This window comes from Drosophila montana, unplaced genomic scaffold (genome assembly GCF_035044405.1).
Source record: "Drosophila montana isolate Dmon_TW-CO22-7 unplaced genomic scaffold, ASM3504440v1 contig_2178_1, whole genome shotgun sequence".
Classification (NCBI taxonomy): domain Eukaryota; kingdom Metazoa; phylum Arthropoda; class Insecta; order Diptera; family Drosophilidae; genus Drosophila; species Drosophila montana.
Genome location: NW_026997075.1, coordinates 3,771,833 through 3,798,858, shown reverse-complemented (window position 1 = coordinate 3,798,858; position 27,026 = coordinate 3,771,833). Strand labels below are relative to the sequence as shown.

The 27,026-nt window shown below is 42.5% G+C and overlaps 4 protein-coding genes across 8 annotated transcripts in view; all 4 read left to right on the top strand.

Moving 5' to 3' along the window:
* LOC135427606 (probable serine/threonine-protein kinase dyrk2) overlaps positions 1–7,685 on the top strand; it is a 34,209-nt gene extending 26,524 nt beyond the window's left edge. For 3 of the 4 annotated variants that reach the window (XM_064681173.1, XM_064681171.1, XM_064681172.1), the window contains 5 exons: positions 4,895–4,986; positions 5,045–5,576; positions 5,636–6,137; positions 6,194–6,373; positions 6,456–7,685. In XM_064681173.1, coding sequence (XP_064537243.1) covers positions 4,938–4,986; positions 5,045–5,576; positions 5,636–6,137; positions 6,194–6,373; positions 6,456–6,566 — 1,374 coding nt within the window. In that variant the 5' untranslated portion in view covers positions 4,895–4,937 and the 3' untranslated portion in view covers positions 6,567–7,685. The remainder of the gene's footprint in view (positions 1–4,894; positions 4,987–5,044; positions 5,577–5,635; positions 6,138–6,193; positions 6,374–6,455) is intronic. The other variant, XM_064681174.1, reaches the window with a different exon arrangement.
* Positions 7,686–7,936: 251 nt separating this feature from the next.
* Positions 7,937–16,405, top strand: Ankle2 (ankyrin repeat and LEM domain-containing protein 2). Of its 2 annotated transcripts, XM_064680806.1 has the most exons (9): positions 7,937–8,095; positions 8,269–8,444; positions 11,295–11,474; positions 11,548–12,281; positions 12,663–12,815; positions 12,876–14,429; positions 14,492–14,613; positions 15,516–15,647; positions 15,712–16,405. In XM_064680806.1, the coding sequence occupies exons 2-9, from the start codon at positions 8,282–8,284 to the stop codon at positions 16,244–16,246; spliced, it is 3,573 nt and encodes a 1,190-aa protein (XP_064536876.1). In that variant the 5' UTR covers positions 7,937–8,095; positions 8,269–8,281; the 3' UTR covers positions 16,247–16,405. The 2 variants fall into 2 exon arrangements, with proteins under 2 accessions (XP_064536876.1, XP_064536877.1); XM_064680807.1 differs by lacking the exons at positions 7,937–8,095; positions 8,269–8,444 and adding an exon at positions 9,771–9,922.
* A 989-nt stretch (positions 16,406–17,394) lies between these two features.
* On the top strand, positions 17,395–18,661 carry LOC135427423 (malate dehydrogenase-like). The gene is made up of 2 exons (XM_064680936.1): positions 17,395–17,584; positions 17,663–18,661. Exons 1-2 carry the CDS (start codon positions 17,492–17,494, stop codon positions 18,602–18,604), a joined length of 1,035 nt encoding a protein of 344 aa, XP_064537006.1. The 5' UTR covers positions 17,395–17,491; the 3' UTR covers positions 18,605–18,661.
* A 3,852-nt stretch (positions 18,662–22,513) lies between these two features.
* On the top strand, positions 22,514–25,660 carry ppk23 (pickpocket 23). Its single transcript, XM_064680933.1, has 8 exons — positions 22,514–22,950; positions 23,006–23,305; positions 23,361–23,442; positions 23,499–23,781; positions 24,513–24,651; positions 24,709–24,919; positions 24,985–25,173; positions 25,233–25,660. The coding sequence occupies exons 1-8, from the start codon at positions 22,541–22,543 to the stop codon at positions 25,344–25,346; spliced, it is 1,728 nt and encodes a 575-aa protein (XP_064537003.1). The 5' UTR covers positions 22,514–22,540; the 3' UTR covers positions 25,347–25,660.
* The last annotated feature ends 1,366 nt before the right edge of the window (positions 25,661–27,026 follow it).

The window sequence follows — 27,026 nt, the reverse complement described above, 5'->3', positions numbered from 1 at the left end:
CTACGAACGAAGCATAGCACTTGAACATTCTACAGTGTAAGGCTGTGTCCTCGATCCTCTTCATTGTCAATACCCCAACGCTGTAAATACCCTTCATTGTCATTGCCATGACTATACCCTACTTTCATAGCCTTTCGCATGGTAAAGATCAGAGGACGCGGTTCGATTCCAGCACATAATAAAACAAATTGAATTGAAATAAATCCAAAACCAGCTAGAGCACTCTTTCACGCCCTTGTCCCCTGGCTTGTGCCCTAGAGTTACGGATGCCATGGTACTACATACCTACTCCCAACTCGCACCTTTTGGCATGCACCGCACAGGTAAGTAGTTTAGCGCCCCTTCTGCGGCAACGCAAATCTTTTCAGCCAGTGACATCGCGTGCCGCGCTGCTGACATTAGAAAGTGAGCGTGAACTTTCCCATTGTTTGTTGTGGCTGGCAGACACGACATTGCACTATTCGTGTGCAAGTGTGCTAGTGTGTCTGTTTGTGTGTGCATGTGTATGTGTGTGTCTGTGCTCTGCCACGCCCATCGCACAATGTCTTGTTTTGGCATTTGCATAATATGTATTCCAACCAGCATTTAATTGTAGCCATTTGGCCAGCCGCCTTTTCAATTTGCATTGTTATTTCTTGAAGGTTGCACTTGCTTTTTTTTCTCCCCCTTTTCTTAATTGCAGTTCCAGACACACACACACGCACACACACCCGGACTGAGCTGCACTTGTGCCAGTTTTGAGCTGTACTTTGCTTTCGCATATGAAAGTGCATCTGTTTCAGCTATTTCGCTTTTGCTTTTTGCCGCGATATCGAAATGGCTTCCACTGAACTTAGCTGCTCGAACTGACCTGTGCTCAGCCTTGAGTTCAATCTTAGGTGTCAGTAGTCTCTCATTAGGCCCTATAATAGGCCACGTCAAGCACACACACAACTGTCTTAACAATTGGTCAGCTTTGCGTAATTGCATTCAATAGTATTATTCATAATTGCAGCTTAGCTGCTATGAATTATTTGTTTCAATATGCTTAAAACGTTTTCCTCTCTTGTTGAACTATAAATCAAAATGTATATTTCTTAGACTCTAAAGTTAATTTATATCTAAGATAAAACAGGGCTTGTTCGATCCGTCTTAATAGTCTCATAAGACTTGGCTACTTATGCAGAATTTGATCGGCAACATCTGTTTTTTATATTCTTGACAAAGGTTTCAATATGTTCCTTATTTTCGATAATATGGATATACCAATTCATCGGACATTGTACCCTAAGATATAACCTGTAGAAACTGAACCTATCGAAGGTCGACTCAATGCAGCTTCTTTCAAGAGGATCAGAAAACTTTAGAACCCGATCTATATATGTATATTCCCTACACGCTGCAAACGCAGATCTCAACAATTGAGGAACTTTTATAAGAAGCCAAAACATACAAGAGGCCTCTTAAACTTCTTAAGTTCAATATAATTCTAATAATATTCTTCACATAACTTCTCTTAAGCTCCTCTTAAACTCCTAAAGGCCGGGATGTAATTATAATTATTATAATTATATATATTAAAATATTGATAGACTAGATAGATGGTGCTCTCAGCGTCAGATAAAATTTCCTTGGGTCAGGTTAGGCTGCTTAACAGCGGTCCAAATCGGCCAGCGGCCATTTTATTCTATTGTAACTATATCCTATATATGCAATAACAGTAATTACTCTAATGTATAAAAAACTCTTATAACATGACCTTAATGACATTCAGAAATAGAACTGTAGCTAAACTTTGCATACATACTAGAATTGTTTTACCTTAAAAGGTTGGGAAGTTGCAAATCGATTTTTATCAATTTCGTATATAGTTTGAGAATCAATATATCAAATTTGGTGACTCAACGAGGCGATTACAGCCACGTTAACGCGATAATGCTAATGCTCTGATAATAAGTACTTTATTTATGGGGTCAGAGATATTAACAGCTGCATGATAATATATTATATGTATACTATAAGAACCCAGAATTACAATTGTTTGATACTTGAAGCGAACTTTGAACCGTATTAGTTGGATAATGAAAATCCGTAACAAATACCCGAAGACATGACTGATTGACTGACTGGCTGACTGACTAATTGATTGACTAACTGATTGACTAACTGACTGACTGACTGATAGACTGACTAACTGATTGATTGACTCACTGATTAACTGACTGATTAACTGACTGATTGACTAACGGAAAGACTAACTGACTGACTGACTGACAGACAGACTGATTGATTGACTGACGGACTGACTGATTGATTGACTGACTGATTGACTTACTGAAAGACTGACTGACTGATTGATTGACTGACTGACTGATTGATTGATTGCCTGACTAACTTGCTGACTGACCGACTGACTGATTGACTCACTGACTACCTTACTGACTGATAGACTGACTGAATGATAAACTGACTGATCAACGCACAGCCCACGCCGTAAGAGCTGGGAAGCTGAAATTCTTGACTTTAGTTTCCCCATGTGATGAAGGTGCACGCCAAGCTTTGCATAAATATAAATTTAGACGTGGAGTTTAAAATAGATTTAATAGATTAATTTTAATTAAAAGATTTATTTGATAGATTACAGTATTTCACGGACGGAAAGTGGGGGAATATATTGAATCAAAAATCTTGGAACGGGCAAGGCTGTAAATATCAGCTGGGAGCAGCTAGTAATGTTTACAAAAGTAAACGTAAAATCAGTTAACTTGTGCGATACTTAATGGCCATTATAAATTGCGCTAATAATTCCGTAGACAGTACTGTCTACGTTCTGTGTCTACAGAGACCCATGCAGCGGAAGAACTCGGGAAACTCGAGCTAACTCGGATGCCAGCGCGTCTGTTTTGTCTAATTATACACACATGATGATGGTGATGGGGAAAGAAACGCATCAAATTTACATAAGGCCTTCTTCTATTGCTGCGCCAGCTGCTTGTTTTTCTAGGGGCGTTGCTCATGCGCGTTCCGCTTTTGCGCTTCTGGCGCGGCTTCACCTAACCGCCAGAGTTTCTCATCCAACTCTGTGCACGTTTGGTGTCATTCGTTACGGTGTGCGGTCTTTGTATTGTTATGGTTTGTTTGCTTACATAGACACAGACACACAAAAAACACACATACTTCACAGTTTTTGGGAAACAATTGTTTTTATTATTCTTTACGACTTTGTTTCAATTGCCGTAGAATTTGATGACAGCAGCAACAAGCGGGCTGACCTTTAACGCCTCGTGCTATGCATAAAGTGTCGCCCATAATGCTTAATGTTTAATGTACCGCGCTGCGTATACGTAATATATGCCATATCGCAATGTGGCCCAAACAGTGCCACAAGCATGTCAAGCCCGCAACACGACACGTGCCCTGTGACGTCAAAGGCTGAGCCATCGAATGGGCCGGGCCAATAATAAGGGCGATGTGGGTCACAGTGCCAGTTCAATACAAGCACACACACATACACACACACACACACACACACACACACACACACACACACACACACACACACACACACACACACACACACACACACACACACACACACACACACAAACACACACACACACACACATTCCTAAGTTTATGTTACATTCGTTTTATACTTACTATCTTATCAGATACAAATTTAGAGCAATTTTTCAACGGGCCTGGTTTGTGTAGAAATTAACCCCAAAATAACTGGGACTACGCACATAGTTTTTAGCGCAAGCACACAATATATTAAATTAGAACGTAATAAATGAGTCGGCCAGACTATGAAATGCCCTATATTGAAAAAAAAAAAAACACAGCTACCAATGCTAACTAAGCAGACACAACGTACGTTATAACAGAATACAGTTATTGTATACCCTGTATTTGCTTAAGAAAATAAAACTGAGATAGGGTATAGAGTTCAAACTCAGGAGCGTAAAAAAAAATCTTTAATGGAAATCAATAACAAAGAAAAAATAATTAAATAAAAAAATAGTCATGATTTAATTGAAATTAAAATATGTTCAAATTTTATATTTGATTTGAGAACGAAAAAAATCAAAGGTATGAAATTGTTCTCCAAAACTTACAAAACTTTCAAATACTAAAAATGCCAATTTTTGAGCAAACGTTGTCAAACAATTGAAATATTTTCAACAATCAACATTTGTTTTATTTACTTGGGTACGAACCTGCCGCCATAGAAACCATGGTTACAGGGTATATACAACTAAGTAAGCAAACAGTTGATCGAAGCCAAAAAGCGTAACGAATATAATTTATGGAAAGATGTTTGGATTCTGGCACAACAAAAGATGGCATGCTAATTTTAGGGCACAAGCAACTACAACAGTTGAGTCCAAATGACGGCTATTTGTGACTTCAATTTGTCGGCTTACAACTCGTTAAGCGTGGGCGTGAGTGTGGGCGTGGGCGTGGGCGCGGGTGCGGGCGCGGGTGGCACGACATACTTGTATTTAGAACGGGAAGAGCAGACATTTGGTTATGTGTCATCTGCCAGCGCGAGTCGTCGACCTTCGGCGCATCGCAAAGTGGCCCCAAAATTGGCAATGCCAGGCCAGATCTGGCCTGGTCATGTTCCGCACTCTGAAGTGCCCAGTGAAACTTGTTTTAGGCATAATGTAAAGCGCTTCCACGACTGTTCAATGACTCGATGACTTCATTGTAGCTGCTACAAGTATTTCGCTCCTCACTCTCTGACGTTGTTGTTGTTGTTGTTGTTGTATTTGTTGTTGCCTCTGCCTCTGACTCACACGGCGGATGAGCAACGAGTGCTTTGGGATGTACTTAAATCGACACTTAATGCGATCGCGCGCTTGTCAACACATGAGCTCACATACTGGCATTTCCTTTCTTTATGTTACAGCGCCGCATAGTCGGCCCGAGATTACAACATCACGTGCCGCATCATGACTTTCTACTGGTGGTCGCATTGGTTCTGGATAACCACTCTAAGTGGTGAGTATCAAGAGAGCTGAATCTGAGTATAATCCTACTAAAACCCTACTCCTTGCAGTGCTGCTGGTGCCCATTACGCATGTGCACACATATCCCAGCCATGAGATTAACCCGGAATCAACTACACAGCAGGAGGAGCGTCTAGTGGAACAGACGGAAGCAGCCGGCCATGAGACTAACGGCCGTCGGCATACAACGAAGCTGTATCAGACCACATCCAGCCAAACCTGGGCGACGGTCACGCAACGGAATATCATGGACTTGACCATTAAGACGACGGCAGCGTCTAGAACAACAGCCGCATATACAGACGTTAGCCAGCAGGAGAGTGTTGACGATGAGGTCGAAGCTCCTTTCTCTGATGCCATCGATGATGATGATGATGATGTCGCTGTCGATGACGACGACGGCAACGGCAACGGCAACGAGAATGAAGACATCGATGATGACAATGAGCATGACGAGGCAACTGTAAAGCTAACACTCTCTCACAATCAGTTCGAGTTTAAGCGCTCGGCGGACTTTGCGGGAGCTGCCATTGTACCGTCCGAGCAGCTGAACAACTATACGAATTTTAGTCGTAGCACAAGGTAAGCGTTTCACATGACTCACTCTTCAATTACTTTTACTAATTTAGCACACCTTGCAGTACAAATACCAACAACAGCAGCAGCAGCAGCAGCAGCAGCGTATGCAATTCCACGTGTCTAGCAGCTGCTGCCAAGACCAGTAGCCAGGCAGTGAACACTACAACAGCAACACCCGCAACACCTGCAACAACAACCACAACGACATCATCAACAATACCAACAACAACAACAACGAGTCCGCCAACCAACAGCACGGGTCCAGCAGCACCCGCCACGCCTTCAACGCCAAAAATCAACACCGAATGGCTGTCCGATGAGCTGCAGCGAGTGCCCTTTACCTTGGAAAATGCCAACAAGGAGGATGAATTGCGTCGTGCCGAAAGCGAACATCGTTCACGCAAATCTAAAGTGCTATCCGCTGAATACAAGCACATTAATCGCTATATCAATTTCTCCAGCGACACCAAGAGCCTGCTGACACGCTCCGCATCGGCAGCGCCCAGCGTTTCGGGCTACGAAGCCGATGAGAGCAACATTTCCTCCGAGGCGCTGGCCATTCAAGTGAGCAGCATTTGTGAAATATTGCGTTATATATATCTAATGGGTTTTCATTATAGCGCACCTATTTTCTGGATGCCGGCGCCATCTCCGCCATATGCTTTACGGTCTTTGGTATTTGCTGTACTGTGGGCACCATTGGCATTGTGCTGTATCGACGGCGGTATCTGAATAAGCCGCAGGCGCTTAGCGAGCCCGACTCGAGCGTTTACATTGACGATAGCACGATGCGTGTAAGTGTAAGGATTCGTTGGCCAATTGACTGGGGGCACAGCCGCATTAACCAGTTGTATTAATGTTGTCTCTCTTTTTTGGGTATAGGATAACTCGGATGAGATGTATAGCCTGGACAATGACTCGTTTCTCAACTCACTGGAGGCGATGACAATACAGAACTATTGGACGGACACTGTGAAACATACAAAGCTTTAATTTCTGACGTCTGTTGCGGATGCGTTCCAACTAACACCCTGTTATCTAACCATATGTTCATTATTCCTTCCAACTACTACTATATTGACTAGCACAGCCCCTCCCACAACGACTAACCTTTTGCCCAGCCCAACAGACAGCACACACAGAAACCAACAAACAAACACATCATAATTATTAAGTAGGCGCCAGAGTGCGCAGTTTAGCATTTAAGTGGGGGCCCCTCAGTGGAGCCAGTTGTATGTATTTACTAATTGATAGGCATTCGTGCAGCTCAAAGGGCTTGTATGCAACCAAGCGAGCAACTAGTTTAAGCCAACTACCAAAATTATGTTTAGTCTATTTTAAGGTCGCAATGTTATATGCTAGTTTTAAATGTTGATACTATCTGTAATGCGAGGAGCCGTTCACGATTTCACGATAATATCAACGGTTCAGCAGGATTCAGTTCTACCAACAAAACTACATACATACGTATATAGGTGTATCTGAATTGATGTATGCAGCTTTCCATATATTCCATTCTATTGAACTCAATTTTATTTGAATTTCTCTATGTGACTCGTTTTTGTAGCAACTTAACTTATATTTATGTTTTACTATTTATGCAATTATATTTTTAATGTTGTTGAGTATTTTGTCAGATAATTTCGTTTCGTTCGTTTTTTCGTGATTAATATTTAATATTTATACAATGATTAGATTTGTGTCTGTCCAACAATTAAACGCAATCATTCCTTCCAGTTTAGCATATAGTGCAACTTTATATGAAATTATTGTATTACAAAATAAATTAAACAATACCACTAAAGATTCTAACACAATATTGACTGTTTACTGCCACTAGACTTTTTGTCGAATTTTGCTCGTCGAATTTGTTAACACACGAGTTTAAACTAATATGCCCACTATTAAACGTTGAAATGGTAACTATATATTAAACGAACATTTCAAACAACTGTTGCCAACGGCTTATTGGCTAAAAATTGCAAACATTGAAGCAGCTGTACCTAACTTTGTTAAGTTCTTACTCTACGCACTATTACAACAATCAATACAAATTTTTTCTTTTAAATGTAGACAAACCATTGGTAATAATAAAATTTAATAACCATACAATCTTATATGTATATCTGTAAGATATTTGGATTCTAATATTTATGCGTAAGTATTTAAATAAAAGAATTTTAAAATTGCTGATTACGCATTGGCGGCGCGGCTACAAAATGTTGCGCAGCATTGTAATCGAAGAATTTTTTATTTTATGTTATCAATATATCGAAACGCACTATTGAATGAGAAAATATCTGTTTTCTATCGATACATCGTTGACCATCCATACGATATTTTGATATCGTTACCTTTAGCCATCTCTACACGACACTGCATCGCATTTCGAACGCAAACATAAACACATTCATTCGCTGCAGTTATATGTAAATTCCGTGTGTATAGTGAAACAAATAAAATAAAAACTAAAAATTAAATGTGAAATTAGGTCAGGAGTATCCCGTAGTGTTTTGTTAAAGGTGAGACGCAAGTGCTAGCAGTAAAACTCCATTGGCGTCGTGGTCCGTCGCGCGTTCGACGTCATTTTGTTTGCGATTCGCAGAGTCTTGCTCACCTACATACATACATATGCACATTTGCAATGCAGTGTATTCAATTTAAGAACTTCCTTTTTTTTTGTGTGTTTCGCTAGTATTCCCACATCCATGGCTTACTTTGGCGTCTATATACCGCCTTCTAAGGCGGGCTTTGAGGGCACTTTGGCGCAATGTGCGGGCTCCATAGCGGCAGACAATATAAAGATTTCGCCAGAATATCCAGCCAGCGCGGCGGAGGAAGCGTCCAAATATGAGGATCCCGAATATCCACGTAAGTAGTGAACTCCTGCAGTGGAGGCGTCGCCATATTTGTACAACGGAATACGTATGTACATGCGTACATATATTCAAGCATGCCATGCGAATATGTGCATACGCACGCACATACACGCATGTATGTATGTATGTGTTGAGCTTGTTGTTTCATGCCATAACGTAATCAAAGCGCGCGTTTTTTAAGGAAGCGTCATTTGTTGCGCATCGCAGTTATCGTTTGTTATACACTTACAAATTGTATCATAATATTGTCAAGAAATATGTAACTCATTGAAGAAGACGAGCTGAGTTGAGAGAGAAATCACCGAATATTTGTTGCAAGTCAAAAATTTTCATTAGAATTGATTAAAAAAACATTTTTGTTTACAATAATTAAAATCAATATTACATTTTATTCATTTGGATTTTCCAAGATATGTGTTAGGTTTATATTGCATTGCACTCAGGTGTACTCAATTTTCGGCAATCCAAAGATAATTCGCCTACTTGTTGCTCTTATTGTGCGCAGCAACAGAGCCACAAGCGTTTTATTTCCGTTTTGTGGGGTATGAAAAACTTGTTGAGGAAATCGTAAGCTTTTCGCTATTATATATATTGTTAAAGTGCATAGCTTTTATAATAGTAACTTTTTTGGATAATCTAAAGGGTATTGAATATTTGCCAATCCAAAAACTACTGCTTCGATTTGTTGATTTTATATCCATGTAGAGTATTATTTTTTGTCACGAAATGTGAAACGCATAGCAGAGAGGTTTCTGACCCCGTATATCCAGATGTATTTATCTTTATCCACAGCCGGTTCGATATAGCTCTTTATTTAAAAGATTTTGTCATGCAAATTTTGGCATTTCATTAAAGGCAGTGCATATGTATGTCGGAGCGAACCACTATATCATATATGTATATGTAGCTGTAGTAGGAACAATCAGTTGATTGGCACATTAATTTGTTTCTCAGGATATCTTGACCAAACTTTGCATTTATTTGTTTAAGCGAGCTGCCAATTAACTGAGCAGTAACCCATTAACACCGGCTCACAATATCATATAGCGCTGCTATCCGAAAATTTGATTTTAAAAAATGAGTTCTTGAGTGAAAAACTCTTGATTTTCAAGAAATCTGGACCAATCTTCACTCTCTCAGCTTCACTCGGCCTCACTTTCCGCTCAACATAATTGCAGAACCTTGTTAAGTCGGAAGCATTTCGTTTATATAAAATACCATACGGTAGATACATATATGTATATGTATAAAAGTGGGATCTGCTCTGTTTTATTCCTGCGGCGTAGGCCATGAAATCATAGGTGATAAAATGAATGTTAGATATCAAATTTGTCAGACTTTAACATAAATTCGTATTAGAAACAAAGCTAAATCTAATTTCATGTCGGCAATTGAGTGTTGCCTGCCACCTGCATCATCGCCATCTCATCAATTCTGCGGCCACGATGGGCACCGGTCAGTGGGCGTGGGGTTAGTAGCGTCATCGATGCACGAGTTGTAATCAAATACGGGTAACGTACGATTATAGCCGAGAGTTGGATCGGTTTTGCTGCACCTCCGGCATAACGTAATCTAATTAAAATGCGCTTTGCTGGTCGCAAAATAGAAAAAACTGCATAAATAAAAAACAAACGATACGCGTTTGCCGAGTGTGGGCAGGCGAGTCCACGTGTGCTGAGCTATGAGAAATAGAATCCGTTTATGAAGAAAAGTTAACCAATGCACGTTACAAGCTGTCATTGAGCTGGAGGGTGTGTACAGGATGTTGTTTGTCCCGAGTGGGCAATGCATTAAAAGACCACCCTATGAAAGGCCACCGAGCCTTGTCCGTCTGTTTCTATGCCAATCTGTCTCCGTTTTAAAGAAATCTTTGTAGAACTCGTCATGGATTTGTAATATTTTCTCCAAAAAGTCCCTTGGCTCTGTCCCCTCTGTCAAGAATTGTCCGTTAAAGTGGAATGATATCAACATTTGGAATTGTTTATATGAACAATGCCTTCAAATCTAAATACAAATATTTTCTCCCTAGTTTTATTTTGGTCAGTAAAAATAGTTTATTTTATCGGTCAAAAGTTAAGTGATATACGCTAATATAAACAAATTGTTGCAATTGAATGAGCAAAACAAATATCTATCCGACTCGCACGTAAGTTTTTAACATACACAATGTACTTTGGTAAAGTATCTGGAAATGTAATAGATTATTTTTAAAGTAGATATCTTTGATAATGCATAAAGTGTGGTCGCACAGAACAGCTTTGATTTATTGTATTCTATATACTTATTTACTATGTACACTTATATATATATTTATTTAAATATATATTTAAAATAAATATGAGCTGCGGACTTGGCCGACATAGGCAGAGCAGAAAGAGTACCCGCCGCCGGCGGCGTTGTTTCCATATTTAAACCGACCGACCAGGCTAGCCTAGGCGGCTGTTCTGAGCATCTCGATCCGTTTGCCTAGCACCAGTTCAGCGAAAGAGAGGGAGAGAGCGAGCAAAAAAAATTGCGTGCCAATAACTGCGTCATACGCACGTCCGCTGTTGCTGTTGTTCTCCCCCTTTCTGTTGGCTACGTTCTTTTTCCGCCCACTGTCCGCCGTCGGCTGTCCGCTGTCCGCACGCGACCTCGGCGTTTCTCTTGTCTTTAAGCATATTGTTTGTTTTGCTCATCAGTTTTCTTGCGCTGTCTGGCATCGCCCCATTCACACATATGGCGTGACCAGACGGCCCAGTAGCGAGCGAGTGACAACTGCTGACAAGTTGTCTGTCCTATTCGCTCACACACATTTGCCAAGCTGCTCACTCATTTGCTCATTTATCACAATCCTTTGCAGCCGACTCACCGCTCTGGTTGATATTCAAGGAAAAGGCCAAGGCGCTGGACGTGCTGCGCCATTACAAGGAGGCGCGTCTGCGCGAGTTTCCTAATCGCGAGCAGGCCGAAAGTTATGTACAATTTGGTTTTGAGAGCATCCAGTCGTTAAAACGCTACGGCAAGGCCAAACCCGCCAGCAGTAAGTACTTATATACATATATATTGAGCAACAAGATGCATTAAATATATTCTCTCTTAACTTGCCTTTGCAGAGCCGGTGCAATTACCTACAACGCTGAGCGGTGGCTTTAGGGCAACCTCTGGCACCACTGACAGTCCATTTTCCTCGTCGCCCACCAACAACGTCAGTGGCTCGCCCTGTTCAACACTCACTGTGTCCATGTCAAATATGTTGTTAACCATGCCGAGCAGCAACAGTAGCAACAACAACTGCAGCAGCAGCAGCAATAGCAGCGTCAGCGTCGTCACTGTTGGCAGCATGTCATCCAGCTGCAGCAGCGGCAGCACAAACTCATTAAATGCAGAGCGTCCGCCGTTTCGGGCGCCCACCAAGCAGGAGCTTGTCGAATTTCGCAAACAAATCGAGGCTGGCAATTATGAGCGGGTCAAGCGCATTGTTTGGGACAATCCGCGCTTTCTGATCAGTAGCGGCGATACGCCCACCAGTTTGAAGGAAGGCTATCGCTACAATGCCATGCACATTTGCGCCCAGGTCAATCAGGCACGCGTCGCCGAACTAATATTGAAGATAATCTCGGATCGTGAATTTACCCAGCTGTATGCGGGCAAGAAGAGCAGCGGCGAAATGTGCGCCGCCCTAAATGTGAATCTGCTTGATTATTATCTAAACATGCCCGACAAGGGTCGTGGTGAGACGCCACTCCATTTTGCAGTCAAAAACGGTCACGTTGCCGTTGTTGAGGTGCTCATCTCCTATCCGCAATGCAAGTCGCTAAAGAACACGGAGGGCATGTATCCCAAGGATGTAAGTATAGATTATTGATAACTAACATCCGTCTGTCCGTTTGATTGAATGGTGATCAGTAGTTCAGATTCATCCCTCTGCCCGTTTGTATGAACCCGCCTAAATCAGAGACTTTAAACGTTGCTCCTCCTGTGGCACACGCAGAACGCGTTTGTTACGCGTTCCATTGAAATCGATACAAATTGACATCAAAATCCAGTTTTTCAATCATGTCTCCGATTTTATAAGAACTAAATACCCAAGTGTAGTTTGTAAGTTGTAAGTAAGCTGGAATGTTTATAAAAGCATCTTGATGCCGAATTCTGGGCATCTTTCAGTCGGTAACTTCCGACTAGAGCACTCTTACTTGTTTTCAACTTGGTTTTTTCTTCCCCAAATCAGATAATATGCCAGCGAGCGCCCATCGCCAGCCCGGAGCTGTTTAAGAAGTTAGAGCTGTTGCTCTCAGAGCCACACTATGTGCCCGTTCTACGCGCTGTGGGCAACGAGCTGCCGCCACAAATTGGACAACCCTTTACGCCCAACGATCCGCCGGTAAGTTAGATAGTCATTCTCAGCTAAGACCATGCTGCCAATCACGCTTGAATTTGTTAGATTTTGCAGCACAAGACGGATGAATCGGATCGGCTGAATGTGGACCTCAAGATCAGCGCTTTGGCTGGCCCGATGCCACGTGAGCAGGCGCTAAGTTTCTTTCGTCGCTGGAAGACGCCGCCGCGTGTTGGCAGCAATGTGATGTCACCGTTGGCCAGCTCGCCCTACATCTCGCCCATGAAGACACCCAACAAGTCAGTTTTCAACAAGAGCACAAGTCATATGTCGAGCGGGCGGCGCATGCTATTCAGTCCGCGGGCAGCAACGCCAAATAAATCGATCAGCGAACTCAACGGTAATCACAAGTCACAGCAAGAGGTGGTGCTCCACAATTCCGAGTTGGATAACATTGAGCACAACAACAATTTCCCATCGTGTTTGCCCAAGCGCATGCTGGATATGCCCACAACGCCCATGCGTCAAATGAAGCCGGATCTGTTTTTTAAATATCGCAGCAACAACTCATCGCCGCTGCTAGACGAAACATCGTTTGACATGTCGTCGGAGTTAAGCATAAACATGTCCGTATCGACCCTAAATGATAGTTTCCGTGAGCGCCACATCAAGAACTCGGACATTGAAAAAGGTCTTGAGGTGGTGGGTCGTCAGCTGGCCCGGCAGGAGCAGTTGGAGTGGCGCGAATATTGGGATTTTCTCGATGCCTTTGTGGACATGGCCTCTATCAGTGGACTCACGCGCCTAGAGGGTTATCTGTCTGCCAAGTTCGAGAAGGCGCAGGCCTCGATGCTGGCAGAAAAATCAGATCAAGCATGGAACTTTTCTCAAATGAATCAGTATATCGATTTGGTAGCCGACCGAGGCAAAGCCAACAGTTCGTCAGCCTCTGGTGGCGGTATCACCCAGGTAATGACGCCCTACACGTGTGTAGAGAAGTCACTGCAGGTGTTTGCGAAGCGCATTACCAAGACGCTCATGAATAACATTGGCAACATGGTATCCATTAACGATACGCTGCTCTCCGAGCTGAAAAGACTGAAATCTCTCATTGTGAGCTTCAAGGATGATGCACGCTTCATTAGTGTGGACTTTAGCAGAGTGCACTCACGCATCGCCCACCTTGTGGCCAGCTACATTGCACACTCACAGGAGGTCAGCGCCGTACTCCGCAATCAGCTGATGCAAATGATGCGCAAGATGTTGCAGCTGAATGGTGAACGGCGAGAGCATTTACTTTGTGTATGCGATAGCATGCTGCATATGCTGGAGCAGGCACCAACTGTTAGCCTGCCGGACGCACTCAAGACCGAGGAACTGTGCTCAGCCGCCTGGGAATTGGAGCAGTGCTGCAATTGTCTTTGGGATGGAAATCTCAGTCGCAAGACGAGCCGGCGCAAGCGTACCGAATCTATGCGGGCACAGGCCCAAGAATTGGCCAATGTCAGCACAACGCTGGCAAATGCCGCCGCCACCTTACGCAGCTCTGTCGCTTCCAATGTGGCGGTCGTATCGCCCATTCTCAAGACTAACGCCTGGCGCAGGAACGACAATCACAGCGACGATGACGATGAGGACAGCGACGATGAATCCTTCTTTGTAAGTGTACATACACACACACATATATATATATATATATATATATAACAATTCACTTGCAGTTCGACTGCGGCGGTGGTAGCGACAGCAGCGAAGACGAGGAGATATTTATGACCCCACCAGAAAGCCGCTCACCAAGGTTGTCGTGCGATTTGGATCCTCGTTACGAACTATTTATTTTTGGGTAAGTCATCAAAATTTAATATATTTATTTGCTTACAAACTGCGTACAGCCATGTCTTGTTTGGGAATGACTTTTAGGGATAGATCAATAAGTGAACAATATTTTCAACGTAACGTATAGCATTTAAAATCTTGATTGTGTACCCTTGTAGAGGGTATGATAATTTGGTCGCGACATAGGAAGGGACTTCTCCGTATCTTTATACTTGATCAGTATCCACAGCCGATTCGGTATAGCTCACAGTTTTATTTTTTTTTTGCATAGGTTCCGTCTTTTTATTACAGGCAGAGTATATGTCGAATCGAGGTTCTTTTCAGCTGACAGGCAGAAGTTATAGAAAAATGTGTTTTTATTTGAAATACTTTTTTGTTTTTCAAGATATCTTATCGCATTTGCGAGTTTTTCCATGCTCCTTTCACATAGCTATATAGGAAGATTTAGTCGGAAAATTGGTTTTTAAACTGAAAACTATTTCTGTTTTTCAAGATATTTTGACAAAACTTAGCAATTGCCCGCTTTATTATCATCAAAATATTTTCCCATGGGAACCATCAATTGGAAATAAAGCTTTTGCATAAAAGCACATCGAAGCCATATATCCTCTAGAGTATTTCATCTGCTGAAGTTATGTTAAGGGTTATATTAAGTTATATTAGTTACCTGCTTTTAGAAAGTGGTTTTGGTTTGGTTTTTTTTTTTTCGGTAAGGGATATGCAAGTTCTTCAGTAAATATGCCAAAAGTGTGTGTTCAGTGTTGTTTGTCCGGCCGAGTTGCAGAATTGAAATTGAAGGATATTTGTGCCTGACAACGGCGTAGGCTAATTGCTTTAATCTGTTTGCAATCTGGAAATTAATATTTTATCTCGACGAATTCCTTCAATGCGTTGCCCCATCAATTGCAGCAAGGAGCCGACCAAGCGGGATTTGGATGTACTGAACGCTATTTTTCATGTGGACACTGAGAAGGAATCATTACCATTTGTGCATGCCTGGCGGACAGCCATGGAGAACTTCTCTACTGCCGAGATGGATCTGTGAGTAGCTGGGTTAACAGGGTCATCGAAAGTAAATTTATTCAAAAACCTTATTCGTTAATAGCTTCCCCTCACCGAAGAACATACATAAGACGCATAAGCCAGCGTACTTCGTTGGCAGCACACCCAAAACGCCAAGCAGCGCCAGCGGCGCGAGCCAAAATAAATCTTCCAGCAGTATTCTAGCCGAGAGCGTTCCACTGGTGCATCCAAAAAGGCTATTTGCCACGCCCAAGCTGAACGCAGCAGCATTGCGCCGTCACTCAGCAACACCGACGACGCCACCGAAGTCGACACGTGTGCAGCGGGTACCGGCTCAAAATGGAGTTGTACAAGAGAATCCATGGCCATTGACGACCTCGTCCCCTAAGCAAACAGCGTCTCCCCTTCCGGCGTTCACATCTCTTGCTGTGGCCACCGTGCATCAGAAACTTACTGTGGCCGCCGTATCGCAGTCATTCCAAACGCCGCTCAACAAAATGCGCGGCCTTTTCAGCAAGTACCGCGAGACGCGCCAGGAGGCCAGTCCGATGCCAGTCTCGCCGGACTTCATCAGTAGTCGGCTCAGCCGGTCGCTCTCCGTGGACGAGAGCGACTGATAATTGGAACAAGGATTATAAGCAGCCCCCGAGCAGATGCATGTTGAACTGCCTATTATGATTATGTTATTATTAAACTTGTATGTTGCCTGTTTTAAGAGAAACAATTATGAAGTGTTAAATTAACAAAACAAAGTAAACAAAAAAATTATTTATTAAGGTATTACTTTTTTTTTTTGAGTTTCTTAAAATCAAAGGAAAATGAATCTTAAGTAAAAAGTTTTTTATATCATGTGTGAAATAAAACAATGTATTTGAATCATCAGCATCGCATTTTTAAACTGTGATTCCAATGGCAAATAACTTATCATATAAACTCTAATCGCATATGTTCAAAAACTTTTCATATTGATCATCCTCTGAATTCATTATTCTAGACTATTTTATAATATTTGTATACCCTGTACCCATGAAATATTTGTAACATGCATAACCGCCATCGTAGTCTATATGTTTTTGAACAGTCTGTCCGTCCACCTGTATAAATGAGACTATAAGAACTAGAGACTTAAACTATTTGTCAATATCTTAGAGAATATAAGAACTAGAGACTTGGACTATTTGAAGTATTTGTTGAGAAACCCAATCTTGTTTCAAATTATAATTCGTTGTCGATAAGTATAGATTTTCCGATTAGTTATTTTTACCATAACTCGTAACTTATAAGAGCTATGGGTCTATTTGGAATGTAGACTCTTGTAGGGTCCACGTAGATACAGCAAATTTAATTTTGTAGATACCCCTCCCTCCCCTCCTTAATAAAAAAAAATTCACATTCATGACGGTATAGTTTTAGACTTAAATACAAATACAATTTTCAAAGCCATTTTTATGCCCTGAAGATTTCCCTAAGATCGGTCAATATACACCGAAGTTATTCAGGAACGTATTTCATTAATATTGCTAAGGAACTAAAAAAGTTGTACTATTCATAGAACAATTTCGAATTTTACTCTTGCATCGTAAATACAATGTACATTTTAGTGAAAATAATTAATTATTATAATTATTTATAATCAAATATTTTTGATTTTTTCATTTTCTTCTAAACGTATATTTTTTAAGGCAAAGTTTTGTTGTTTGGCTCCTGGGTTAAAATTTAATTTTTTCTATTACTGATAGATTTACAAAGAGAACACAGTAATGTCACAGAACACAGTAAAACTTCATAATTTGCCAATTTTTTAAATTTTTGACAATATTTTAAAATTTGTAGTTTTTCTTAATCTGTTCTTTTTAAAATTGATGATGTTTGGTGGCAAAATTAGGAGCTCGCTTTTAGCTTCACGTCACATCTGTTGGGCTGGCCTCAGTCCATTAGCCTGTCGCCTGCAAGTGGTAAGCCAGCTAATAGAACGGGGAAGAAGCCTTTCGATGATAATAATAATATATATGTCTCCGATTTGAATCGATCAGCGGCGTAACTTTAAGGTAGCCCTTGTTGGAGCTGCCGGCGGCATTGGTCAGCCGCTGTCTCTGCTGCTAATGAATAACTCGCTGATTACGGAGCTGATGCTGTATGATGTGGTTAATGTGCAGGGTGTTAGTACCGATTTGTCGCACGTCGCCACAGCGATTGATGTGAAGGGCATGCAGGGTCCAGAACAGCTAGAGAAAGCTGTCAGGGGATCCGATCTGGTGATCATCACAGCCGGCATGGCCCGTGGGCCGGGCATGACGCGTGAACAGCTGTTCGAGATAAATGCAAACGTTGTTATCCAAACAGTTAACGCAATTGCCAAAAACTCGGCGCATGCGCTAATTGCGGTCGTTACGAACCCAATTAATACGCTGGTGCCCTTGGCCGCCGAGGTTCTCAAAAGGAATGAGGTCTACGATCCGAATCGTTTGTTCGGCGTCACAACATTGGATTGTGTGCGTGCCGAACGATTTATTGGCAATTTCCTGAACATCAATCCCCAGAAAGTGAAAGTTCCAGTCATCGGTGGACACTCTGGCATCACCATCTTGCCCATCCTTTCGCAGTGCAAGCCCGCCATAAATGCCGATGAGGAGTGCATAGCAGCTCTTGTCCACCGCATCCAGATGGCCGGCGATGAGATTGTTCTGGCCAAAAAGGGCAAGGGGTCGGCCACCCTTTCGATAGCATATGCAACCCATCGTTTTGCGGATGCCCTTCTGAAGGGCCTGAAGGGCGAGAAAGCACCGATCGAGAGCGCCTATGTGCAATCCGATTTGACCGAGGCATGCTTTTTCGCCACTCCGCTGAGCTTTGGCCCCAAGGGCATCGAGAAGAACCACGGACTACCCGAGCTCAATGATGTGGAAAAGTTGGCATTAAAGTCGGCGATTAACGATTTAAAAAAATCCATCGAAAAGGGAATCAACTTCGAGTAGAGCGTACTTTTTAATATATATACAGACATATGTGCTCTGAAAGGGCACATCTAAAAACGTTATCAACTATTTCATACAGTTCAGGGTTAAGCGGATCGGTGTGCTGGGTGGGGGTGTGGGTAGCGAGGGGGGGGGGGTGCGGTTTGGGTGGCTGTGACTAAGTCTTTGCTTGGCGGCAGCTGTTGCGACTAAAAGCGAAATTACAACAACAAATTGCTGGCGGAAAGCGTGGCAAGCACAGCAAAAAACCATAAAAGCAATTACCATTAATCACACACACACACATGCACACACACACACACACATGCACGCACACACGCAGGGGCTTATTTCTCAGCCGGATCGTGTAGAACATTCACAGAAGGAGAATTGGGCTGCGAAGCTTCATGTTGTTCTTGCTGCTTCTCTTTATGCACGTACACAGAGAGAAAAATTTGGTCACTTTATGCGTTAATTGAAAATTCAGAATGTTTTAGGCGCGAATCAAGCTGAAGAGGATTAAATAAAGTATAATTCGTAAGCTCCAAACCGTCTTATAATAATATAAATATAAGCTATATGGGCCTAATTTAAAATGATATTAGCTTTTTTCCAGTTGAAAGTAATCGTTGAGCTTAGTTTAAGTGTACTTAAATCTTAAATCTGTTGATCCTTTTATGCTTTCAATACGGCTGCAAAACATATCAAGCAAAACTTGATTTAATTTTTTTTGCGCACTTCAAAAGTAACTTAAAAGAAGAATTTTCACACTTGAATCAATTAGATTCGATTTAAACATACTTTCAGTAAATTTGGGCTTAACTTGATTCAAGCTCGAATTTCTTGATTTATTTCTGTCCGTGTATTCGCGGATTTGCCCCCCGCCTTGCGAGGCTACAACGAGTTTCACTTGGCAGGTTCGACTTTGACTTCGGACTTGGTTTAAGGTAATGGCTCGGGATTCGGTTTCAGTTGCGTGGACTCTGGATTTCTTATTTATAAGCGTGCAGATGGCGGTGGCGTTGATTTTTGTCAACCGACGCGGCACTGGAGCCAACAAATTGTTGCAATTGCCCTTCCCCCGACGTCGTCTTGTGTATTTTTTTTCTTTTCTTTACTCGTGGAACTTCGTGGCCAGGCAGGCTCTCGCAACGGTTTGACAAATGATCGCTGATAAGAAACAGTTCAGTCATTGAATAAAAAACTAAAGAAACTAAAAAAATTATACTTGAAAATATAAAAACAGTTATAAACGGGTTGTCGAAGATTTTATACCCTATATATTATTATTTAATATACTATTGCAAAAACATCATCAATGTAGTTTGATTAGAGGACAGCTTTTGAGACAGATCCAGCTCCAAAACATAAATAACTTTGACTGCAATGGTTGGGCATTCATATAAACACATTTGTTAGGTGCCCATTTTGATTAGAGATCAAATCATATTTGTCTTCAAGGTAGTTTAATGAGAACACAAAAGACACACAAGACATGAATAATTTCGGCCCCAGCAATTGAATTTGACTAATCAAATCTGATCAAATCTAAAGATCAGTTCTTTATGTGCAATGAACTCTTTATAGTTCGAATATATATGACAAACTATGGTTTGAAACAAAGCCTGGGCTCATGAATGTGGAAAGACGGGTTCAGTAACCAACATTCAAGGCAGGGAGCTGGTTCGAATCCGTAAGCCCAATCGCCGACTATTTATTTTTTGAGTGTGCAGTCCTGATTTTTATGCAGCAACTCAATTAATTAATATTGATTATAAATATTAACTTAAATTGATATTTGTCAACTTTGGTCTACAAGAGCTATGAGCTTTATGATAAAGTTGTTCGATTTCAATTAAATTGGGCTTGCAGTTCGTATATGGGATAGTAAAATATTGTTATTTCGATATTGAATTAGGTGTTAAAGCTAATTACACTCACTACATTCCCATTAGATGGGATGCGAGCTCTCTGACAGTTAGGAGTCTGAATTTTTGCAACCTGTACTTACCTTATGTGGTGTAGGTGTGGAAAATTTCAGTCGCGCTTACAATTGTTTTTGGGATTTTGAAAAGTCCGCCACAAAGTTCGGAATATGTGTGGAAATCTGTACAATGAAAGTATGCGCAGCTGATCAGCTGCAAACTCATTTCTTTCTTAAATCGAATTATGTGAAAATTAATTATGGACATGCTTTGTGATGCTCGCCCATGTCTGGAAAGTTAAGAAAAACATGATGCTAGTTATCAAGTATGACATTTATAAAAGTCATTAAAAAAATATATATTCCATATATTTCGTGTGGTTTTTCTAACTATATCCTATATTTATAATAGTAATACTCTGTATTCTTAATGAAAAGTGCTTTAAAGCTTTGATACTGCTCGAGAATTGTCTCTTGCAATGTGTTACACAATCGCTAACAAAGCGACAATACCCTTAACAAGGGTATGGCAATATGTGAGTATATAGCGGCATTCGATTTAAGTGGGTCGCGATCGCGTAATTGCATTCGGTTGCCAGTTGCCAGTTGGCAGTCGCAGTCGCAGTCGCAGGCAAAGATTGGTGTTCATCCTTGTATAAAGTGTCCTAGAGCGCGAGTGGAGTGGAGCACCTGCAGCACCTGTAATAGAGCTGGGAAATTGCAAATTGGTATTAGTGCATAATTGATGTGGTTGAAGCAGCTACGCCAGGGACATGATTGTTTAAAATGTTGGACATGCAGGGAGCGCTACTGTGGAGAGGGAGGAGCAGGAGGAGCGCTGCGCTCTGGCGCCAGTTTGAAACTCAAGATGACAGAGGATTGCAAATGTGGATGGAGGTCCTTTTCAGCCAGGCTGTTGCACTTATCTGGTGTACGGAATCGGGGTCAGCATCAGCATCAGCATCAGCTCGTGATCGCCAGCCCTTTTGTTCAGCGTTCGGTAGTCTGCCGCCTGTCTGCGATGCTGGGCAACTTGAAACTTGAAACCACTTCATTTGTTCTGCTTGGAGCCGGAGCTTTGGCTGTAGCCACTTGGCCAGGCGAACAAAGCGCCGTCGCGTCGTACCATTCGCCGTGTCAGAAGTTCACACAAAACTTGTGAACTTCTTGCCGGTTGCTGTGCGAGTGTTTAGCTGAGTTCAGTTTATTCATTCAAACCGCACTCTTTTTTTTTTTTCATTTTTATTTTATTTTTGCTTTTGATTGGCAAACTACGGCGCCGCCGGAAATTGTGCAGACTAGCGACCAATTAGCCCGGCAGCTGCTTCTAGCGGCCCACTAATAGCAGTTCCGAGCACTAGCCACGATCGCGGCTGGCGCCATTTTAATGGAGCAACCAAATGCAGCCAACTTGTCGCTGGCGTCGAGCCACCCTTCCACCTAGAGCTGGACGTGGGCCGTGCTCAACCCCGAGGCACGACATAACTCTGGACTGCTCTAGGGCGAACTACGGATCGCCTAATCAGGTTTCCAAAGATTGGACCAACTAGTCAAGTCAACTTATATGCTTGCGGTCTCTTTTAACTAGATTAAGTTCCATATAATATGATGGGCAATATATCAATTATAAGTACAGGAAAAAGTTTGCTGCGTGTTCGTGTCGTGCTCAAAAAAAAGGACCCCGGCACGCGACCACCTCGTCTGCCAACCAAGCTATGCCGTGGCCAGATGCGGCTAGACCAAACCCGGACCAGACGAAACAGGTAACAGGTAACAGGACACTACGCTATACGCTAATGAGGCATCAAGATAAGCACTGGCCGGCATTTGCCAGCGTTTGCGTTTAATTATCTTTCGTCATCAACGGGGTCAATACCGGGTCTCAATCAAAGTCGGGGGTAACTAATGCATAAACAATGAAAGGCTTTTAGTGGCACAATGGCTCGAATGGCCACAACAGAAGGCTGCATTGATTGCATTGAGTCCCTAATGATTAGTTGCAAAAGTTTCGTGGCACGTTGCAGGACTGTTCCATGAGCTATGTTCCTGAAACGAAAATGCCGCAAGAGAAACCAGAGCAGACAATCGTTGTGATGACCAGGCGGCAGCGGCTGCTTGAGACGCTGGTCATCTTTCGGCGCAGTCTGATTTACCAGACGAAGGAGTTCTTCCAAAACTCCACACTGCATGGCGTGCGCTACATTGCGGAAACGGGTCGACCCATCGGCGAGAAGTTCATGTGGTTCTGCTTCACCTCAATTGGTGCGGTGACCGCTTTGGTCATCATCATGAGCCTGTGGGAGAAATTCCAAACGAATCCGACCATTACCGGCCTGGACACTGACTTTCACAATCAGAACGTGGTATTTCCCACCACGGTGGTGTGTCCAGAGGCGGCCTTTGATCATGAGTCATCCTACAATGAGGTCTACAAGTCCCTGGCGTGAGTGTTAACCGTCGTCTACAGCTTGCTCCTATTGTAATTTGCATCATTACAGGAACTATGATGCGGATAAGGCGCAGTTGTTTACGCCCTTTCTGGATCTGCTTACCTCGCTTAACTTTGATAATATCCGGGATGCCGAAATGCTGGCGGAGGCAATACCCACTGAGCTGCTCTCGGAGCGCAGCATACGGGATTGGGCCTTCCGGGCGCATATCCCATGCGAGAGTACGCTCATCTCGTGCAAATATCGGGACGAGGATATTGTCTGCTGCGATCACTTTCAGCCGATTTACACGGAACATGGCTTTTGTTACGCCTTCAACAGTCGCTTCATGTCCACGGCAACCGAGGAGTAAGTCGGCCACAGTAAACACAACCTAAACAATTCCATTAACTCTGCGTTTAAGCTCTAAGACGGGTGCTCCTCACGATCTCTATGAAACGGACAAGAAATGGGCTCTCTTCTTTCTGCCCAACAGCACCTCCCGGGTAAGCCAGTAAGTCCTTATATATGCATCATGGATACTATGATCGCTGCCTCGCAGATATTTATCTTCTCGAACGAAGAGTACTTTGGCTCGGATTTCAATGCCCAAATCGACTGGACCGAGGATCAACTGGTCGAGGTGCGCATCTCTAAGAAGAACACCTACACCACAGATGATGCACGCCAGCTCTCAATTGGCCAGCGCAAGTGCATCTTCAGCGATGAGGTCAAGCTGAACTATTTTCAGGATGCATATACCTTCTCATCCTGCATGAAGCAGTGCCGCATGAACAAGGCCATCAAGCTGTGCAAGTGCAATCCGCCCTTCTACAAGCCCATAAGTAAGTGCCTCCGATATGCTCATGCCGGTTAATTATTATAATTCCGCCCGTACATTTATCTGCTTTAAATGCAAGCTAGTTTTAAAAGAAGTTTTGTGCAACTTTACATAGATTCACAGTCGAAGTTGGCCGGATCGGGCCGACTTATTATATACATATCTAACATAGGAACTATTCAGTGAACAGAAATATTTTTTATGAAAACATTTCTTCTTCCAACAAACCTTGACCTAGCTCACCAAGTGAGAACTTCGTTATATTCCTTAACAAACTAGTTGAAGGCTACAAAACCAATACAAATTGTATTTGGCTCGATTGACAGTTTGAACCAGCTTCCTGCCTTAAAGCTCTGCTTGTGCGTCTGGTTTTCCATGTTCATAAGACCAAGCCTCTTTTCAAACATAGGTTTCTCATATATTTTGAAAACTTCATAGAAACAATTCAATTTATTATCCGATCTTTAGCCAAAATTGGTTACATGAATCCAACAGTTGGGCTACAAGCTATTTATGCTTTCGAACTGAGTCTGGCTTAGGTTTGGGTTTTGGTTTGCCTTCTTGTTCGTTTTTGGTTTTCTTTGTTTTCGGTTCATAGTAAAAAAATAAATTGGAAGTCAGACTTTGAACCGGTTTAAAAGCAAATGTCAGATACTTTTAATGTACATTGCCCAGCTTTCGCAAGGGTATTAAATCTTCGGCAATATATCTCGCTTGTTCGTCCATTCGTATTAGCTAATGTGCCCATGTGCGCGGTCAAGGACTTCGCCTGCCTTAACGAATACAGGCTGAACATAACCAACATCAAGGACTGTCTTCAGTGCGAGCTGAGCTGTTCGAAAACCGTATTCAACATAGACAAGCTCATGAAATTGTAAGCCAAAGACTCGTTTGATTTTCTGCTTTTTTTAAAATATTTGTTTACCAAAAGCATGGATCGGCCGGAGACGCCTGGCGTGCTGGTGGAGTTCCTTACATGGCCCATCATACGCTACAAGCGCGAGGTGCTCTTTGGCTGGGTGGATCTGCTTGTGTCCTTTGGCGGCATTGCCAGTTTGTTTCTGGGCTTCTCGCTGCTCTCCGGCGTGGAGATCATTTACTATTTCACGCTGCGCGCCTGCTGCATGGTCTACAAGAATCGGGTAGGCCAATTTAACAAACAATACGTTTTGCCCATTGAGCTTTTGTGTACATTTACTGTGTTTAGCAAGAGCTGTACGAGATTGAGCAGCGCATCCGTCACGAGCCGCCACCGGCCATTGATCTACAGCTGAAGCTCAAGTCGCACGCCAAGCCCACGAATGGCTCGGCCTCCTCGGCCGTGCTCCAGGTGCAGCCGGCAAATACTCAAAACTTGGATCTGTACCACTTGTCGCGCCAGCGAAAAATCGAGAAAGTGCGCTGAATCTAATTTAAGAGCCAAAGCCAGCTGCTAAAGTCTTGAACCTTTTCCAGGACTACTTGAACTACTCAAAAAGCTTGTACCGCACCCCGAAAGTTCTGCCCGACCATGGCTATGGAAGCAAGAAGGATAATTGGCAATATGATCATGGACAATATTTACCCTGAAACTGAAACTGAAACTGAAACATAACCGAATGACGACCCCACGATAACATTGATGAAACGACAACGGAATTGAAGAGCAAAAGATATTACGATATCCAAAAATCCAACACAAAAATATTTTCCAAATTCAATATACATACTATATATATATTTAATGTAAGCGCGTAAATGCACACTACCCAAATTGCTTTCGAGTTAAAAACTGTTCACCAAATACCAATGTACAAGCCGCTACATGAATTGATTTACAATACATACATATATATATTTAAATGGGTTCTATATACTTATGTGCACCACAACAATAAATATTCAACAACCTTTTTTTTTCTGTGTCTAATGAATTACTTATGGTGTATGCTTTCCCAATTAAACGAGTTTCGTATAGCATACTTAGTTGGTGGCAAGTTCACTGCACTATGTGCCCCCACAGTGCCGCGGTGGCAGCAACAACAGCAGCAACAGCAGCAACTAACCACCACCAGCAGCGGCAGCGGCAGCTCCAGCTCCAGCTCCAGCTCAGACCCTACAACCCGCCAAGCCACCAAATACACAGTAAAAAATGTCGGAGTACATTTAATTCCTCTTGGCTTTAATTGTATGCCATTTTTGGGTGAAAATACATTTTATTTCCCAATTAGTTGACATTTAATATCATAGGGAATTATTTCATTTATATATTTATTTATTTTATCTTTTTCTAGACTTAAATAGTTTCTAAAACTGTTTCTATTCTCTTTTGCTTAAAAGCAAAATATTTAAATGGGAATTAAAATTGCGAGATCTTATAATTTACCAAAATTGCTAAAAAAAAAAAAGGATTTCGATATCGATTTTTATCGATTACTTGGAAACGGGGCAAGTTATCGTATATCGGAAACAAAATCGATCTGCGCGGGCATTTTTTATTTAAAAAATATCTTATCAAAAATCGCTTCTTGTATTATTTTAATACCATTTTGGGTTTGTTTTTAATGCCAACTTTTGTTTACCTCTAATTTTAATTGGACATTAAATTGATTCCTGCTAACTTAAAATTGAATTCAACGGTTTTTTTTTGCTGTGTGGCAACCCCAAGCGCCGGCACAATTGCTAACCCAACTTCCCGTCAACAGGCAAAGCGAAAAGCATTTTTCAGTTAACATCGTTGCTGGCTCATTGTACGCAAACCTCCAAACACCCCCCAGCACAAACCCCTTTCCCCACCCCTGCCAGGCAATGCCCTTCTGTGCCTGCCGGCTGCACAGAGCGTAGCGCCAACAGGTGGAGGGGCAACGGGCAGCGGGGCAACGTTCGGTTGTAGTTGTAATTGCAGTTGTAAGTCGCGTAGTACTCACTGTACGCCAGCGTTGACGTCGACGTCGACGTCGACGTTGACGTTGACGTACCCGGCCTGGTATTCAATTGCATGCCAGCCGCCCCCCTTCTGCCCCCTGGCTCTGCTGTCGCATTCGCATGCCTGGGAATGAATGAAAGCCAAAGTCGCCGCATAGTTTATTTGTTTATATGTGCATGAATGGCGGCTTATTTTCAGTTCCGCGTGCCGAACTCCCTTAAAGCCAACACCACCCCGCTATTCCAACCTTTCGGCCAGACCGCGACGGCAGTGGTCCAGTCCGCGGCCCTAAGATATGATCTCGTATTTAGTCCAAGCGGTGCAAATTTTGGAAGAACAAAAAC